General features: G+C 37.5%; 1 protein-coding gene across 3 annotated transcripts in view; it reads right to left on the minus strand.

Moving 5' to 3' along the window:
- MAP3K21 (mitogen-activated protein kinase kinase kinase 21) overlaps positions 1 to 20,191 on the minus strand; it is a 49,086-nt gene that overhangs the window by 12,072 nt on the left and 16,823 nt on the right. For 2 of the 3 annotated variants that reach the window (XM_014057366.2, XM_014057365.2), the window contains exons 2-6: positions 13,369 to 13,549; positions 9,016 to 9,164; positions 7,566 to 7,741; positions 2,721 to 2,961; positions 585 to 707 (exon numbers count right to left, since the gene is read on the minus strand). In XM_014057366.2, coding sequence (XP_013912841.2) covers positions 585 to 707; positions 2,721 to 2,961; positions 7,566 to 7,741; positions 9,016 to 9,164; positions 13,369 to 13,549 — 870 coding nt within the window. Of the gene's footprint in view, positions 1 to 584; positions 708 to 2,720; positions 2,962 to 7,565; positions 7,742 to 9,015; positions 9,165 to 13,368; positions 13,550 to 15,004; positions 15,116 to 20,191 lie in introns of those variants that run through there. The other variant, XM_014057367.2, reaches the window with a different exon arrangement.

Genomic DNA, 20,191 nt, shown 5'->3' on the forward strand with positions numbered 1-20,191 from the left:
TTTTCCACGAGGCATAAGAATTTACATGAACTGACTGTATAACACTTACGTAAAAGTAAACCTTAAGAATGATTAAAAGAGCATGAAAGTCTACACACTTTCCCCCATTTATACAAAGTGCTATATTTGATTAAGCATCCAGTTCAATTGTTTTCTCTTGGTTTGTGGGTGTGAAGGGAGGACACCATATTTAGGGACAGGAGTGAAGATCAGATGAAAGATGAAAGAAAAACAGAATTAATTTAGTTTGAAATTCAACTATCACTGTGATGGTTTAGCTCGGCTTCAGATTAAAGGTTGCATCAGCACCAGCATTTATCCTATTAGTACACATTTGTAAAATCATTGAAATTAACCAATAAACACAATTTTTCTTTTTTCTTTTAATCCTTCTGCGATATTACCCAATGCATTTGTTTTTTTTTGGAGAAATAGATCACAATGTGGTCAATCCAGTTTTTTTCTAGTCAAACAAGTTTAAGATTACACTTAACAATATGAAATATTTTTAGAGTGATTTTTTAAAAATGTTGCAAAATATATCAAGATCAACAGGACAGAAGTACTCATTTTTTAAGACTTACATTGTATAGCTCGAAGGCGAGGAATTATTGGAGGACTACTTGGTGGACTAGAACTATTACTTTGTAAACTTCTGCGCTTATCTATATTTGGGGAAGCTTGCACCGTGATTTTATGCTGAAAATCTGTTATAAATAAAAAGGACAGGTTAAGTTGAAATGTTTCAAAATAGAATTTCAATAACAGACTGTCTGGCTGCATTATATTAAAGAGATGCACATACAATGTTGAATTTTAGCACATTCCTAGGAAAAATCCTTTACTAATAAGAGCCTAAAGACCACATTAACTTATAAACTCTTTAAGGAGAGCCAATTTGGTACAATGGTTAAACCAGTTCTAGTCCTGCCTTAGGCACAAAGCCTTCTGGGTGACCTTGGGCCAGTCGCGCTCAGCCCTAGGAAAGAGACGAGAGCAAGCCAGTTCTGAAATCTTGCCAAGAAAACTGCAGAAACTTGTCCATGCAGTCAGCAATAGTCAAGACTGTCTCAAAGGCAGTGGTTTGGGATTGCATTGTTTCTGCAAAACTACCTTTAGAGGCAGGTTAATTATCCAAGAAATTTCTGATCTGACTGAAGAATGGAATGTGATTTTTCAAAGTATATACCGCAGAGAACTGACTTTCTTCAGTAGCTAGCTCTGCTCTGCCAGAGAAACATTTAGATTCTTATAAGCAGAATAGCAAACATCTAATAGGAACAGCACTAATAAACAGCTCATAGCAGCAGCAGCAGCTCTCAAACTTTTGTACACAATGGTATAAAAGGTAAATAACAGATAATTAATTGTATAGCAACAATTCTGATAAAAGATAAGCCACAACAGATAAAATAGCACAGGTTACTGAAATGATATTGCTGACAGAAAGACTTATGACACAGAAATACCACATGGATGTATGTACTTATAAATGCTATAGAGAACTTTTTTTGTCTGTTCAATTTTTCTTCAACTTTATTTTTCTTGCACCTTTTGCTTTGATTTCTTTCTTTTCTTTTTTCTTTCTTTACTTTATATTGATTTCAAATAGTTCTGATCATCTTTTTCAAAAGCTTAATAAAAACCATAGAAGCTAAGAAACACCACATGAATAAAGGAGAGTGTAATTAAAACTTTCCTTTTCCTAATTAGACACCAAATATAATATAAAACATCATAGGTATAAAGCAGGAAGTGATTTAATCCATCTCTTTCCTTTTTCTAATTAAAAATATAATAGCACCTTGTTATAAAGTATTATAAATAAGTAATATCAATGCCATCAAAAAGAAGCAATTATAATTTCATCAGCCACATTGAAATTTGAGTTTATGTACTTTCATAATGTTTTCTAAATTGCAATTAAGCATAAGAAAGAGGCAAAAGAACTAATTTGTCCAACTAATAGGTGATCTCAAAGGGATCTGAAGCATTTAAATTTATAAAAATGCATGTTATGGGGCCATACTTTGAAGCAATTATTCTCAATCTAGTGCTATATAAGCTTTATTTCTTCATGAAGTTTTTATAACTAAAAATAGATCAGAACTCTACATGGAATGAGCAACACTTCTAAATTCCTTTGGAATTTATTAATTTCTTGTACACACCTAATAGTGTTCCCTGTTTGGGGATTTGAGATTATGACATCAGGTGTATTACAAGGCAACTTAGATTCACTTTGACATTAGGCCATGGAGATGATGTGATTATTTTGGTCTAAGCAAAGACACAACATTAACTGCTTCAACCTGGCACTTTACCTAACACTGAAGCTTCTTCTTGCTTTTCCTGTCCCTTGCCAAAGCCAGAAAAGTCACATGTCATTTGCCAAACCCATGGTTTCTGCATATAGGTGACAGTAGTATAAGAAAAAGGCAAATTGTGAGTCTTCCGTAGAGAGGCTATGCTGAACAGGAACTGTAATTAAAGAATGACCATCAGTTGGTTCTGCTTCTAGAAGTGAACGGCCCACACTGCTTCATGAAGCATCTCCTCACTTGAACCAAGAAAACACCCCTCTGAACATCTACTTGAGATGATGTTACTGGTTTTAATATGGCATTTTCCAATTGTTAACAACTGAATCCAACACTGGAAATGCATTATTTGCCTTAAATAAAGCTGCTCAAGACAAGGAGCAGGAAAAAGGAACAAACCTGAAGGCAGACTAATTCTGTTCCCGTCTTTAAGTTTTAATCGACTTTTTTTAAATTTCCCTTTTCTCTTCTTAACATTAGGCTTCTCTTGATTTAACTGGAATATCAATATATTTAATTCACGTTCCAATACGTCAATCTCCCGTTCTGCGAGCTGCTGTTCTCGCCGTTTCAGCAACTCTTCTTGAGATTTCTGATGAAGAGCAGCTCTTGTTAATTCTTCTTCTCTTGATCTCAGCTCCTAATAATTGTAATGGAAGTAGTGGTTAGAACACTTTCTGCTGCCTCAGGACGAACAAGTAGGGCCATCTCGCCCAGTGGTGGGATTCACTTACCTTCACTACTGGTTCGCAAATGTGAATGCGTGTGCATTCCTGCTCTACTCTATGCATGTGCATGTGTGCACACATTATGTCAGGGCGGGTAGGCGGAGTCTTCAGCATCCACTACTAGCAGTTCGCCCATACTGGTAAGAACTAGCTGAAAACACCTCTGATCTCGCCCCAGGTGATGTTTATGCATCCCACTGGATCTGGCAGGAGACGCTTGTTCTGGGTCCTGTCCATTAGAGTGCACTATATATCGAAAGGACCTGGGAGAGGGAGGCTTTTCTGCCATGGCACCCACCCTTTAAAACATCATTCCCACCCACCCCCAGATCAGATTTGCCCGACCCTGCTGGCTTTTCACAAGGCATTAAAAACTTGGCTTTGCTACCAATCCCAGAACTCTGATAATGCAGACAAGCCTGATTTTAAGTTATATTGAGTGTGACGTATTAAATTATTCTTGGCTGGTGTTTTATGCTGTTTTGTGCTATTTATGCTGTTAATCATTGGTTGTGGTTTTAGTCTGTTTTCATTTTGTTCTAATTGCTAGCTTGCTGCCCAGATTCATGTAAATGAGATAGGCGGTCCTATATATTTATTAACTAAATAAATGGAATCTCCACAGTACGTAACATGACTAATTGGGAGCAGCCAATATTCTGTTTGGAAAGAAGCTAGCTAAGCTTTTTAGAACTGAAGGTCGGAGGAAAACATCTGAAGTGTTTGCAAGAACAAACTGCGTATTTGACTGTACCATTATCACGAAGGAAACAGTTGATGCTTATAAATGTATGAAAACAAAGAAAGCTTGCTGGAATTTCCATAGAGGGCATGATGACATATATAGGATAGTGAAGATGGATAAAGACTGATACTTTCCCACAAGTCAATGGGGAAGCCATGGAAACTAGCAGGGAGAAAGTCAATGGGGATCATGTGACCATGGTTAATGGCAGGATTGTGTTCAAGTGATGTTCCAGATGTTTTGGGATTGCATTCAAGGCACCTATTACTCTTGGTGCTATCTTTGCTTTCTTTGGCCACATTATTGTTATCAATCAGTATTGTCCGCGTCCCATCCCCCCCAATCACTTGGGTTTCTTGCTAATTTCTGTAAGAGATTACAAAAGTCTGTATCTACAGTATGTTATTATTTTAGCATAATTCTGCTGTTGGAGCATTTAAGAAATAAATAACAATTTTCAGTAAGGTACCAGTTAATTAAAATGTAACAGACTTTGCATTCCCCAAGGGTACCACTCCTGTCTGTGAAATTTAAATGTAAATAACAAGATTCAGTTAGACTGACAAGCATGGAAATGTTTCCATTAAGACGTGTAAATGAAGAATATGTAACCTGGCTCATTTTATGTATATGTTATAAAATCAGAGGGATAACAAGCAGGATATTTTTTATTGTTTACTATACAGAACACAAAACCAATTTCTAGACTATTAATCATTCCTTTATATAGGCTTCATCCTTCCTGCTTCAAATGATTTGCCTTAGGATAACTATGTTGGTGTTAGTTATGACCTTAAAAACCTTTAATGGCATAGATCAAGCTATCTGATTAAATAATATCATCCCGCTAGGACAAGCCCATCCTAATTGTGCCAGCAGAGAGAATCTATTTTATATCCTATCTGTCAATGAACTCCAACTATGAGGATCCAGAATAAGAGCTTTTTCTACTATAACAGTCACCCTTTAGAAAAAGGTAGTCAACCTTTTTATACTTACCGCCCACTTTTGTATCTCTTTTAGTAGTAAAATTTTCTAACCGACCACGTGTTCCACAATAATGGTGATTTATAAAGTAGGGTAGTAACTTTATAAAATTTATAAAGCAGAGTTACAGCAAACCCCTACCATCCACCATGAAAGCTGGAGCGCCCACTAGTGGGCGGTAGGGACCAGATTGACTACCACTGCTTTAGAACATCATCCCCTCCAAGGTGAGATCTGCCCCACCTTGCTATCCTTCGGTAAGAGCCTGCTGGTTAGCCTGGGGACCAAATGAGGAGTTCCACACTGGAGGTGGCTGTTGGATTGATGGCAGATTCCTCCTCTCCCTCTTGTTCTCTGCTCTCCACCCATCCATCTGTTTGGTTATCACATTGATATATTCTTGTTGTGTTTCTTTTTCATTGTTTATTTTATTACTCTGTTATGTTAGTTCTATTTACACTCCTTTCATTTTCTTCTTTTTATTATTGTAAGCTTCCTAGAATCCAAGCGATAGAAGCAAACCAGGGACGTGCAGTCAGGGGAGGCAGGGGAGGCAGAGCCTTAACACTGTCATCATAAAAAGAAAAAAATGTCAAAGGAAAAAGGAAAGAGCTGAAGTCAGGCTGAGCTAGTTGCTGCCAGAGTCACCGTGGATGACTCTGCTTAACTGTTTAAAAAAGCCTCTAAAAAAGTGCCCTCTACAGGAGGAGGCAGGAGAACGACGTGCCTCATCTAGTCTGGCGTTTTATGATCACTCGAGCAGAGTTAAGCAAGGGTTAAAAGCCGAAAAATTCCTGACGTAGATAAGGCACGTCATTCTCCTGTCTCCTCCTGTAGAGGGCATTTCTTTTAGAGGCTTTTTTAAACAGTAAAGCAGAGTCATCCACAGTGATTCTGGCAGCAACTAGCTCAGCCTGACCTCAGCTCTTGCCTTTTTCCTTTTACATTTTTTTTCTTTTCATGATGGCAGGCAAGAGCAGAGTTGAAATCCTCTCTGAAACAGCTGGAAAAGGTACGTGTGGGTCAGAGGGAGGGGTAGGAATTCAAACTTCATCCTCAAGTGTAGATCCCTCCCCAAGTGTAGTTTGATTGCAGGCAGAACCACGTTGCCTTTTCAAACACACACACACACACACACACACACACACACACACACACACACACACCTGGATAAAACTATATAAGCCCAGCTTCACTGATTACAAGTTTGAAAAGGCAACGTGGCTTCGCCTGCAATCAAAGGCTCGGATAGGCTCCAATCCAACTTCTGAGTTTGTGTTTGTTTGAGAGAGAGTGAGTGAGAGAGGGAAGGGGGTATGAGAGATAGTCCAATCTAACTTCTGTGTGTGTGTGTGTGTGTGTGTGTGTGTGTGTGTGTGTGTCTGTTTGAGAGAGGGGGGAGGGAGGGAGAGAGGGAGGAAGGAGTGGGAGGGAGAAGAAAAAGAATGAAGGAAATGTTTTTGCAAAGAAGAAAAACAAATGCTGTCGCTTTCAATCGGAACTAAGCATGCCTGGCTGTGGAATTCTGGGAGTTGAAGTCCACAAGTCTAAAAAAATTTGAAACCCCTGAGTGCCTCACCAGCCATAAACCTCACTGCACGTCACTGAAGCAAACATATAAATAACTTTAGTTGTTTCCTGGGACTTAGCAAACCACAACACCAAGTAAGTTTTATCCATCAAATTCCAGCATTGTATAAATTATAACAATAAATCTGGATCCCCCATTTGCCTCAAACACAAATGTTTAATTCTTAAAATTCTAGGCATTCTCAATTCACTATTCGGAAATGAGCCAAACAACGTCTTATGGTCCGGTGTGTCTTATGGAGCGAAAAATGTGATATTTACTTAGAAAAAGGACAAATCTAAACAGTGAGGTAAGAACCATCACAGGAGGCTTTAGGGAATTGACAGCCAACTCATTAACAGTCTTCTGGAAAAAAAAAGGTGCTCTCCAAATGGCTACCAAAACTCTATCTTGTATGCATATAACAGTCTAATGGCAGCTATGTTGGGAGACCACTTCAAGCACATCCACTAGCTCCAAAAATTGCTTACCTCAATCAATTCCCAATGCGAAAAAAGTAACAATCAGTAATTTTTAGAACTGCTCCATTTTAGAACAGGCTCTAGCTACTAGCATCATAATTAAAGTAAGATGCTCAGAGTTAAAAGATAAAAAGATAAAATATTAACATAGTAAAACATACTGGAACTCCAAAACATTTAAAAAACTCAAACTATTTGTCCTGAAAAGGAACTTTAAAAAAATGATTCTAATAACTACAAAAATGGAAGCCAGTCTTAAGAACTAAATATTTTGATAGTAAATGAGAATGAACAAAAGCTAAAGAGTTCCAATTATTTCAAAAAAAGTCTAAAAGGTTTTCCCTGTCCAGTCATGACTGACTCAAGGGGATGGTGCCCATCTCCCATTACCTGCAGAGGGAACCTGCATTGTATGAGACATGTTTCCATTGTTATGTGGCCAGCATGAAAATATGGAATGCAGTAACCTTCCTGTTGAAGTGGTACCTATTTATCTACATGCATTTGCATGCTTTCAAACTATTACATTGGCAGGAGCTGGGGCCTGTAACAGGAATTCGTCCCATCGCACATTGCTCCTGGGCTCAAACCTGAGCTGTTGATTTTCCAGATGACAAACTCAGCTGCTTAATTGCTGAGCTATTTTCTTCCCCTTCCTACCCCAATGATTATCCAAAACTTATTTAAACAAGTATAGTCCCATAAGCTCAATGTACTTTAAAATTCACTCACTTTTTCCTTGGTTCTCAGTTCATCAAATATCTGCTGGATTTCCAGTTTCCAGTCATCTTGCATAGAATGGAAAGATTCTTGAGGCATCTCAGTCTGTACAGCCCCCTCAATGGCAGTCAGCTGCTCAAGAATCATAGTAAATGATGGTCGGATATGGGGGTCCTGTGCCCAGCAGTCTGAAATTCATCAATTACATTTGTCAGAAGTATAAGACCAACTGACTCTAACTCCACCTTGCAGAAATGCTATAACAACAGCAGCAGTAGATACTTTTCTCTCTCATGAAGAAGTTCTAGGAACATTTGACAAAAATCAACAGAGAACTTTCTTGATGTCCTCCTAGTACAGTTTCCAAAAGGTAATCACATATAAACCTAGGAGTGGAATATTACAACCGGAGCATATGAATTGAATGTATGTATGCATGGGGGGTTATAAGCACGATTTTCAAAATGCCTGTGATCCTTTCACTTTCAAAAAGGGATACTCTGTTTCCCTGAAAATAAGACCTCCCCAGATAATCAGCCCAATCGGGCTTTTGAACGCATGTGCTAAAATAAGCCCTCCCCTGAAAATAAGCCCTCCCCGAAAATATTGCAGCACAGCAGCAGCCATGAGGTGACCACACTCGCTGCCTCCTGCACCTCAAAAATATTAAGACTTCCCTGAAAATAAGGCCAAGCGCTTATTTTTGGGGTTGGAAAAAGACAAACAGATCATAGGAACATCCAATACATGTCTCTGGGCAGAAAGGCAGGCTATAAAGTAAATTAGTAATAGTAATTAGATTATCTCACGTGCTATGTGCAATGGGAATTATGAGAGCTACTGAGCCTGTGTATTCATGTTCTCTTGCTTTTTTTAAAAAAAAAATCTCATTTTTCCCCTTCACAATGACTTGTTCTAAGGTATAACTTTTTAGTGATTTTTAAATTTTGGAATGATGAAAGGAGTGGCATTCTGATAAAGCATCTGATTGATGTTCTGTCTAGTTTTATCACTCCAATGACAAGGTCTTTTGATTTCCTATCAGACCAAACATAATATACTGGCTATTGTCCCGGGAACCCATTCAAATCCTCACTCAAGGAATTTGGGTGGAACACAAAATAGCATTTAGATAGTTCACACTCTTTTAACTAGCTATATTTCAAGTTGCTGTGAGACTTCAATGAGCTTCTTTGGGAAGAAAGGTAGAATGTAACTGATTGACTCAACAAGCAGGTTAGTACTTCCAAAGGTGAATGCAACTTTCAAAAAAATAATAATGAACCACATATTTAATACACCCGTGCCAAGTACATTAAAGTAGTGGAATGGGAAAATGTTTTCTGACTCTGAGTAGAAGTTAGCCTAGAATTGAACGAAACACTGAGATTAAGAGTCACATATATTATAGAGAACATGCAAGCAATCTTACATCAGCTGCCTTAATAAGCAGCACAAGTACCTTTCATTAGTTTAGCAAATGGTTCAGGACAGGTGGATGGAATGGGCAAAGTAAGCTTATTGACAGCAACTCCGTAAGCCACAGCAAGACCATCAATGCCACGGTAAGGAACCTCTCCCGTAAGCAGTTCCCACAGCAATACGCCATAGCTATAAATAAATTTTCAAACAGTTAATTGTGTTTGTGTAATGCTAAGGTAGGGAAGGACAGCAGTCTGCCTAGAAAGTATTCTAGTAGGGGGAGAAAATAGCATTCAGACTTCCTATAACCCCCAACTTCTATGCTGCTGTTTAAAGAAAGTTAAACTTCTATATATCTTACAAGCATAAAACTGAGAAAGGATGCACAATCACAATGGCATTGCAATGGTCTGCATCCTCCCAAAAGTAGATTTGATACTATATGCACTTGCAGCAAAATGAAACATATTAAACCTCCAGGATATTTGAATTCAGAAAAGTTTTATTATGCAGACAATTAAATTATTCATTCCCCCAGGATTTCCCCCCAGAATAATATCCACCCACATTTGTATTTTAATGTTGTTCTGTAAAACTTTACTTGAAGTGGATTGAAATTTAGTTATTTTTCAGTTGCAAAAGGGAACAAATTATCAACTTCTTTTACACGAGGCTTGATGATCTTATGCAGGGGCGAAATTCAGCAGTTTCTGACAGGTTCTGGAGAACCAGGAGCAGAAATTTTGAGTACTTCGGAGAACTGGCAAATACCACCTCTGGCTGAACCCAGAGTGGGGTGGAAATGGAGAGTTTGCAGTATCCTTCGCCACGCCCACCAAGCCATACCCCAAAACCGGTAGTAAAAAAAATTGAATTTCACCACTGATCTTATGGTGTTAGATGGGACATTTTGTCAAGCTGGTTTCCAAAATGTTTTTGACCTTGAGGGAAGTTGTTTGATTTTTTTTTGCAATAGTGTATTTGAGCCAATCAACCCATAAGGATTGAAAATGAAATGTCTTCAGAGTTGAGATGACAGAGCCTAGTAAACGCCATTAGCATTAGGAGTGATTTGAAGCATTATATAGAAAGACTAGCAATGAATGTAACATGCAGCCAATGGCACCCGTTTCTGCTTTGTTTTATCTGTATGTAAACGGAAGGCCTCAGCATGTCATCATTACTCCCCTTCCTTAAACAAGAAATCAGTCTTAGTGTTTCTTTTGTTGATTTAGCCAAAAGCTTCAGGGATTATGGGAGATGTACACAGGCTTCATCTCCATTTAAGTGCCAGTATACTATCAATTCAGTGTGGGGGAAGGGCATATCAGGCAGATCAGAACAGCACAACCAGATTCTCCCTCAAGGGCCTTACTAAAGCAGAAATCAAGTTCCATCTTTGTATATTTACTTTGCATAATTACTTAAGAAAATGCAAGATTAAAAAAGCAGGGAAAGCAAATATTCAAGAATCAAAAGTAATGTCAAAGTATTAGCAATGCCTCAAAAGAAATTCATTCCCAAATGGCATGATGATTACAGAAGGTAACTGGGGCCTGCAGTTAATTTTTTTAGGGGGAGGGGGAAAGTTTATCTTCCTGCATTGTAACTATGCTGAAACTGAACCAACAGCAACCCCTCCCTTCCATATGCAACTAGGGCCATAGTGGTAAGAACATTTTGATTCACCTTCAAAAAGAATTAAATGAAATTGTTCCTAAGCAAATGGATGAATAAAAACTTTAAGAAATTTCCTATGGTGGAATGCTTTAAAAAAAGATCTAACTTTAGTAGGCAACAAGTTAAGAATAAACGTGTGTGCAATGTTTTTTCTGTTTTTAAAGATCAAAGAATTGTGAAGATAAAAATAACAAAAAAGCTTCTGCATTTTCTTGCTACAGGGAAAATAATAATCAAGGGTGTACAGCAGAAGCAAGAGGAGCAAAGAAGCACAAAGGGAATTCAGAGTTTTTAATTATCAGCTTTCACTTTCTTCTCTTTTAAGGAAAGAAAACCTGACCCATGAGGCTTTGTAGAGGAGCTTGAAGCTGTATAGACTCTGTCTGCAAAATAATCTCTGTGTTCTGGGTAGACTTGCTGTCTCTCGTGGCTGCTTTTAGATGTTATTCTAAATCATGGCTTAGAATTACAAGCGTGTACATGCAAACGTTAGGTTTAGGTCCTGGCTACTAGCATAGCTGAGGGGAGTTCAGAAGGTTTTGCTTTTATTTCAGATTAATCAGCGTGTTATGAATTTTAAAAGCTTTAAACATTAGTGGGAACAAATTTAGTTTTGTGAAGTGGAATGTATACTCTGCAAGGCCACAGAAGAGGATTGGCTTGCTTTTGGATTAGCTGGATGAGCAGCTAGAGGTCAGAGAGGAAACTACTGCTTGGAGCCTCAGGGTTTGTGCATTCCTGGTGGACTCCTTGCTGATTTTTATGCTCTACCCACCAATTCACATAGGTGTGGAATACGAACAGGTGTGAAAGTGAACTAGGAGTATGTCAAATAAGACAGTGTATTTAACAAACCACAATTAAACAAACAATAGTTTAAACTTTTTTTGACATAGCTTATTTCCATTAACCACCTGGTTTGGATAACAAGTATGGTAATATGCAGTAGAAGTTAAAGGTTTAGAAGGCCTCTTGGCAATTGCATTGCAAGAATATAGCAATTGGCAGGCTTCAATTCAGGAAGCCCTCGCTCAACAGCTGTTTAACAACTTTGGAAAGCCAAATGGGCTACTGAATGCCCAGATACAGGAAGTTGCGTAGATGACCCTACACAAAAGGTGCCAGGTTTTGACCTTCCTTGGTCAACTCTGAACAGGATCCGTACCCAACATGGTGTCTTTCAGGACTCATTGTTTAAGTGGGGAACTTGTCTCTACCCCTCAGTGTGACTGTGATGGTCCTCAACAAAATATCCATCACATTATGTCTGAATGTCCATCAAGAGCTTACACCAGCCCAATGTCTGTTTTTTTCAACATAGACCACCCTGTCCTTGAATGGCTGGGTGGACTAGATATTAACATTTGAATTATTTCAACTCCATGTTATTTGCCATACGCTAAATAAATAAACAAGAATATATAAACCCTATGTTTATTTCGCTTTTTTTAAAAAAAACATGGGTTTGACACCATCTCTGATCCAGCTTATAAAACTTGAAAATTGGAAGTAATATATCCAAACCAAGAAGCCAAGGCAGAACAACTGCTCAAACCAGAGAATTTGACAAAGTGGCTTACTCTCCATAATTAAATTTGATAACATTGTCTCTTGGCATAAAATGTTACTTTTTAATGTCGGAATTCACTAGTCTTGTCACTAGTTATTATGTTTTTAAAGAGTTATTTCAACACACCTTTATTAATACACGAGTATCAGATTTATTACAGCATACATCCACTTAATTAAATAGTGTTTTGGATCACTTTTGGAATATTGTTGGCCTGAAGAAGAACTGTCCTTCCAGACATGCCTTCTCATCTTCCAGCAAAAAGATTGGAAGGAGGCAAGGGCCTTTGGGTTATTTAAGCATGTTGTGTAGAAAACAGATCCATATTAAACCTTAAAGGTATCCTTCGAGTTATGACCACAATTGAGCCCAAAATTTATGTTGCTAAGTGAAACATTTGGTAAATGGGTTTGCCCTATTTAACGACTTTTCTTGCCACATTTGTTAAGTGAATCACTACAGTTGTTAAGTGAATCTGGATTCCACACTGACTTTGCTTGTCAGAAGGTCACAAAAGAGGATCACATAACCCCAGGACATTGCAATGGTCATAAATATGAACTAGTTGCCAAGTGCATCAATTTTGATTATGTGAGCATGGGGATGCTGCAGCGGTCATAAGTGTGAAAAAGGGTCATAAGATTTTTTTCAGTGCCGTTGTAACTCTGATCAGTCACTAAATGAAGTATTGTAAGTCGAGGACTACCTGTACTGTCTCCAACAGTCCTATGGCTAAGAACTATGTGTACCATTCTCCACACGCAACATTTATAGAGTAAAAGAAATTGTTACTAAACACATGGAAGAGTTTTTTGAATTATTGTACTCAGAAAAGTCCCTTTTCCTATCACGAAAGCCACAGAGTAATGCCTAAAATTCCACATCTAGAATTGTGTAGGCTTCAAAGAGTTTCAGAACCTGTTTATTATTGTGAACTGCTTTGAAATCCTTTATGGTTTAAAAACACTATACAATTACTGTTTAAATCTAAAAATTAAGCATCTCCTATTTTTTTAAAAAGTCCTTGCCAATAAAAAATAGAACCTATTAAGGTTATTTTGCATGCATACTAGGAGAAAACCATTGAACATAAGGTTGACTTAAATTTTGTTTAGTTATACAGAAGTCATTTATACACTTTACCTCCAAAGGTCACTTCCTTTAGAAAACATGGATGATTTAATGACCTCAGGAGCCATCCAAGCATAGGTGCCTGCAGTACTCATTTTGGTTGTTCTGTGCCACTCTCTTGCCAAGCCAAAATCTGTGATTTTCAGAGTTTTGTTGTGAATATCATCATTTTCTATCTTCTCAAGCAATAGTACTGTAAAAGACATAAATGTTTTCATTGTCAATTGCACTAACAAAGACCATGTAAGCAAAATATATCTCTGCTGAATTGAAAACTCAATATATATACTTTTAAAAATGTATATATTTATCACTACACTGACATATTTTCAGATCCTTCCTTCAGCTACTATGCTATCTCTAATTATATAAGCCTGAATTATAGAGCCATGTAAACACGGTTAGAGAAAGAATATATGAGTTGCCTTATATTATTTTTCTCCTGGTGATTTGAGATAGAGATCACTGAGACATATTCACAAAACAGGGGAGACCAGGTTTATAAAATGAGGGACCCTACTGTCAGCGTTCCAAATATCATCCAAAATTAAATCAGAGTTCAAGGCAAAGTAATCCTCAAAGTTTCAATTTATTAAGAGAGACATGTTGGCACATCTGTCGAAAACCCGAATCTGAAAGTTTCCTGGGTTTTCCACCCAGTTGAAAGTTCATGAACTTGTCCCCACCCTGACAAGTCCATCACATGGTCCAATCTTCCACTGCCCCACTGGCAGTTCCACCCATCCAGTTCCAGTCAGGCTCAGAGGTGCAGAGACAAAGGATGACCTTGGGCTTCTAGGAAGGATTTTTATTTTATTTTGACAACACACATTCTACTCCTTACTATTCCCCCTCCCAATTCCCCACTAATGAAAAAGCAGAGAGTGTGGCAGGCCAAAGATCCTAAAAGGAACTGGCTGCAGGCCTGATGCCTTCATGCAAAGGGAAACAAAAGTCAAAAGTTACCATATAATTCCGTACTAATTCATATGCATTTTGCATTTAGGTTATATCTTTGCTAATGGCAGCAACTATGTTCAAGAACACTTGATAGATACAGGTCAAAGTCTGGTTTACTGATAGTAAATTGAGATTAAGGTGTTTTCTTCTGGGTAATCTATACTGCAACACACTATTAACCAGTAACTAGTTAATAGTAGCTATGGCCGGGAAATGGATTCAAGCAAAAGGCTAATGCCCTCTCATCTTTCTAACTGTGGGGCAAGTTTAATATTTTACTATTTCTGAAAAAGTGATGCATGTTATCCACCTGTTCTGAAACACAGATCAAATATCAAAGAAAGTTTAACGAAACTCAGTGCCCAAGTTGGCAATGATTAGTCCCACGAGCATGTCGTAAAACTAATGATTTGAACATGATGGCCTTTGTACTTTAATGAAAGAGGTTTTGTTCTAAATTCCACACATGCAAAGTGGAATTCCACAAATTCCATGTCAGTCAGGCAGTCTAACCGAAACCAAACACAATCTGATTTGGAAAGGTGATAATTGGCAGCCAGCCAGTCTTCTGCTTTTTTTTTCCCTTAAGGGAGGAGAGACAAAAAGAGCAAGGGTGTAGAACCATTATCTACCAGAAGCAGAATGGAGAATTACAAGAGACATGCTACGTTTCCCCCCACCACCTTACCTTCGTTTGTCATACTGGGTGGTGGAGCGCTTGACATAAACAAACTGAACAGGCGACATGGCCTTGTGAGTGAACAAATTCTTGTGGTCTGTTGCTTAGCAACCTGTATGAGGCCATCCCTCTTGCACTTCTACAGATATTTGCTTCCCATTAGCTTCATATCAAAACAAGTGACCTTTACAACTTGGACCTACTCTGTGCACTCAGCCATACATAGCTGAAATTCAGTATATATACACAGAAACACACAAACATACACAGAATCTGAAAGTTACTTTAGCCATAAATCATGAAATAAAAACAAAGGGACAACCAATTCCACAAGTGACTGATGCCATGCATGTGCACTTAGGGTGACTAAGTGAACCCAGTTTGTTTGCAACATATTCATTCCAATTTCAAGATACAGAAGTTCTTTTTCAGAATTAAAATTAGGATTGAATTCAATCGGTCAGTTCATGGGATGGTATCAAGAAAAAAGCAAGCTTCCATTTCCTCTGCAATCTCCAGGCATCTTAACATCTGTTCTAAGGAATCCCAAAATATGGGACAGATTTGATTAAGCAGGGTGAAAGGAGGAAGGAGGCATCATTTCAAAAAGTGCTGTTGTTTGTTTGGTCATAATTCAACTTTACATCAAGCTTATTAACCTTTTATATATTTAAATGTGTAAAATCAGCATAAAATATATATTTAGGCTGAACCTGTGTAAGCTCCATTGAACTCAGTGAGTTTAAAATCTATTTCACACCTGAGCATATGACAAGTTACATTGCATCTTTCTAAATATTACCAGTTTTAAATTTTATCAGTTTTACTTCTTGCCATAATAATTGGTTTATTCAAAGAGGAGAAGACCACAGATGACTGAAGATGTATGTATATTGATCCTATGACCTGTTATCCAATAATACAATGGTTGGTAATTGCCAACCCCAGTTCTAAAAATGCAGAATGCAAAGTACAAAATACAAATTGATATGCTCACTGTGGGAGTAGATATCTTTAACCTGATTATCTGAATTGAAACTGGCCTTGGGGAGGTAGCTTATACGGAGACAGAAGATGACACAAGATAATACTATATCACTGATAAGGTTAGAATGCTTCCTTCTCAATTATCAAGAATTTCAGTTCCTTTTTCCCTTTATTCTATTGTTGTCCATTCAGAATCGTGAAGCCAACTAAATTCCACTGCTCTTGGCACAAAGAGCAGACATGTTAATCTATTACATCAAAATTAACAGCATGTCCTCTGGCACTTTTTTAAAAAAATCACATTTTCTGTGGTTTTGGATTAGACTCTATGTGTTTAATTTTATATTTGTAGTCCACCCAACCCTGTTACAACTCTGCAACAAATCTAAAAGTCTCTATGTGCTGCAAAAAATAATTGCTCTTTCTAAATATTAATTAAATAGAATTCAATTTGGCCTCTTAAAAAGAAAAGAGGCTTTTAACACTTAGAACTTGAGCCATTCCCTTCCTGTCCACTTTGAAATATGAAAGGGGATAAAATGGCTCCAGAAAATTATCAATGCCTTGCTTCAGGAAGTGGTGATGCCCGCAATTTTATATGGGCTGTGGTAAATCTCCACTTTTAGAGGCCCTATCTGAACCCAGCAGTCCTTAATAACTATAACCCAGTCTTTAACTTTTCAGGATAAAGGTTATGGAGATTGTGGTCATTAGACAGCCATGGAGAAGTTTAGAGATAGGAGGCTATCTGAACCTGTTTCAGTCAAAGTTCAGGTTTGCTGTTTTATGAATAAAAGCGGCAAATGCTTCATGGGCTCTCAGTGGCTTTCAGCACCATCAACTATGGTATCCCCTTTGAACCAGCTAAGAGAGGTCTTGTATTACAATTACCCCACTCTTTCCTTAGCTGGCATTTCCAATTGATATAGAGGAAAGAGAGGACGGCAAGACAACTTCTCCTTTGGGGAAGGTGTGAACCAGGAAAAATTCCAGGACCTGGTATTTTTTTCTGCTGCTTTTTAATGTCAACATGAAGCTGCTGCTCCAGGTTATCCACTGGTTCAGAGATGACATCGCTTTCTTTATTCCTTATTGGCCCATTTTTCATCATTCATCTATGCATAATCTTATATCCATATGCAAAATGTTCTTCATTCACAAGGAACACCAGATCTTCAATCCACTATATAATAAGGGCCAAACATCTGTATTCCCAATGCTACAAGGCTGATGTCTTAGCAACAGTATGGTGATGATACCCAACTATACATCACATTATACATCACCATGGGTCAGACAGGAAATGATGTTATTCTCCTGCCCCAATACCTGAAGACTGTCTGGATGGAACAAAATAAGCTAAAACTGAATCTGACCAATAGTTCCTTCTATTTATCCATTAAGAACAGAATGGGACCAATTTGGCACACTGTCAGGAGTTGGCAAAAGAAAGTTTGTATCTGAAATGAGTTATATCCAGCCAGAAAAAAATATCCTACAATGGGAGAAGCAGTTGGCCAGCAGCTTACAATACGTCTGATTCTTCCATACTTAAGCCCAGTTCTCCTTCTATCCTGGTCAAGTGACTCAGAGCAGAGCTGCTATTAAAAATTTGCACAAGTCATGTTCACCATGCACTTAGGAAAGGAGCTCACATTGCATTCTCTACCTTTATTCCAAGCCATGTAAATACAGTGGGAAATTTCTTGAATGTTTTATTATAGGGGATACACATGAAATGTGCTAATGGAAATACATTATGCTGCACTCCTCTGTGGCCTTAGCAGCTAGTTTTTTCACTAGATATGTACACATAACACAGAGAAACATGGAATCTTTAGATGTCTAATAGTGAAAGGCTCAATGGTGTACATAAACCCAAACTTGTATTAAATGACAATACAGTAATGTTTTTTATTAGTTGTTTCTCCTCCTCTTTTGGTCTTAAAACATATTATTATCATGATTCATGCTTCCCCTCAGTTCATCCCTACAAGCAAGACAATTTTACACTACTATCAGTATGTTGGATTATTAGGATTTTGCAGATCATTCTGCTTCAATTTAGTAGCATGCTTCATTATGGTGTTGAGTGAGAAGGATTGTCACGTTATGCTGTATTCCAAGGTCTGACCTGATTTGCTTTTTCTTTTACTTTCTACTAAATTTAATTTGTAGACATCAGCTCCTAGCCATCTATGAGAATTGGTTCATAGTAAGAGCACCAGATAAACCAACATACCCACTTGATGATAAATATTATTCGATGAAAACCTGATTTGATAAGATAAAAAGTGAACAAATGAAAAAGCATATTTTTCCTAATTTCATTTAAGCAGATTTTTTTCTAAGTATACTAATATTTAGATCTGATTCGGAACAGTGGTCAAGATAGAAGAAAATCATCTATAAAAACTAACTCATGCCAGACTCCACAAAGTTGGGAATTCTGTTTTTCAAAACCAGAAAGACGAAGCTCAAGAAGGCTGCAGTGCACTTTCCTTTAAGATGAGTCTTAAACTAATTTATAACAGAAAATTAAATAATTTGGTCCAAGTAATTTGGGAACAGGGAAATTTTCAATACTTTAAAAATGAGTACCTACTTATTGCAGGTGCATGTACTTCCTAGGTGGGGCACAGGAAACTGTATTTTGGCTTGCAGGGTAGTCTTTGGTTCAGGCATCTCAGTTTGCATAGAATAGCACAAGGATGCTTGGGTTAAAATTGAGTTTCGTTGTGCTTCTGGCATACTGACCAAACTGTGATAAAAGTCACCAGTATCACATCATTATTGCTACCAGGAAATGCTGCATGTGACATGGGTAAGTCTGATAACCTAATTAGCTTTTCCCCATTTTACAATAAAGTGTTACATAATTGAAGTAGTCATAATGGATATATTTATGGCCCCAATTGGCAAAACTAAATATAAAGTTTTTCTTCCCCTGTTCCTCTTATCTCTTCTATATTCACCTATTTTTGATTCTACTTTCTTACTTTTTCCCAATTTATATTATTTTTTTTATTCTTATAATAATATTTACTATTACAATATTTATTTATTTATTTTATTATAATAGTAGTAGTAGTAGTAGTAGTAGTAAATTATCACATTACAGCTATGAAATGTAATGCTTTCATATGGGCATTGTCAAGCAAAATAAATAATTTGAAATGCTCAATTAATTAAGACTTCAATACAATAGCAGAGTTGGAAGGGACCTTGGAGGTCTTCTAGTCCAACCCCCTGCCTAGGTAGGAAACCCTATACCGTTTCAGACAGATGGCTATCCAACATCTTCTTAAAGACTTCCAGTGTTGGGGCATTCACAACTTCTGGAGGCAAGCTGTTCCACTGATTAATTGTTCTAACTGTCAGGAAATTTCTCCTCGGTTGTAAGTTGCTTCTCTCCTTGATTAGTTTCCACCCATTGCTTCTTTTTCTACCCTCAGGTGCCTTGGAAAATAGTTTGACTCCCTCTTCTTTGTGGCAACTCCTGAGATATTGGAACACTGCTATCACGTCTCCCCTAGTCCTTCTTTTCATTAAATTAGACATACCCAGTTCCTGCAACCCTTCTTCATATGTTTTAGTCTCCAGTCCCCTAAATGAGTACTTCAACTTTCCCCATGAACAATATTTTGGCTATCAGAATTCAGAAAGATTTTGTATTTAAACTCAGTTAATTATTTGGCCTATTCCATTTATTGATGTATAAATGTATTCATTTATAGTTATATCCAACCTTTCCTTCAAATATGCAAGTTGGCATAAATAGCACTTTCTACTACTACGGTATTTATACCACAACAGTCCAGTGAAATATGATGGATTGAGAGAGTGACTGGCCCAGACACAGAACTGTATTTAAGAGGTAGAACCCAGGCCTTTCCAGAGCCAATCTATTTCATAATCACTCCACCATACTGGCTCTCATTTGCACAGAACTTTTGATTATTAGTCAGAACACTGCTAATTCTGCTCCTTATCAATTGATAAGTGCAGACATTTCTGTTCTTCTCCTTTGTATAAATACACACACACTAAACCAGAAAACGAAGATATAGTTTTATTAGCAGAACTTTCTTCCAACTTTCTCGCACGCTTACTCTATTAACTGTAATTTTAATCCCAATTCCAATAGATTGCGGGGATATGCATGAATAAAGACAAAGATGTATAATCAACAAAATTCAAATGTCAATT

The sequence above is a fragment of the Thamnophis sirtalis genome, unplaced genomic scaffold (genome assembly GCF_051295495.1).
Source record: "Thamnophis sirtalis isolate CommonGarterSnake01/CBP01778 unplaced genomic scaffold, rThaSir2_p1.2 scaffold_6, whole genome shotgun sequence".
Taxonomy (NCBI): domain Eukaryota; kingdom Metazoa; phylum Chordata; class Lepidosauria; order Squamata; family Natricidae; genus Thamnophis; species Thamnophis sirtalis.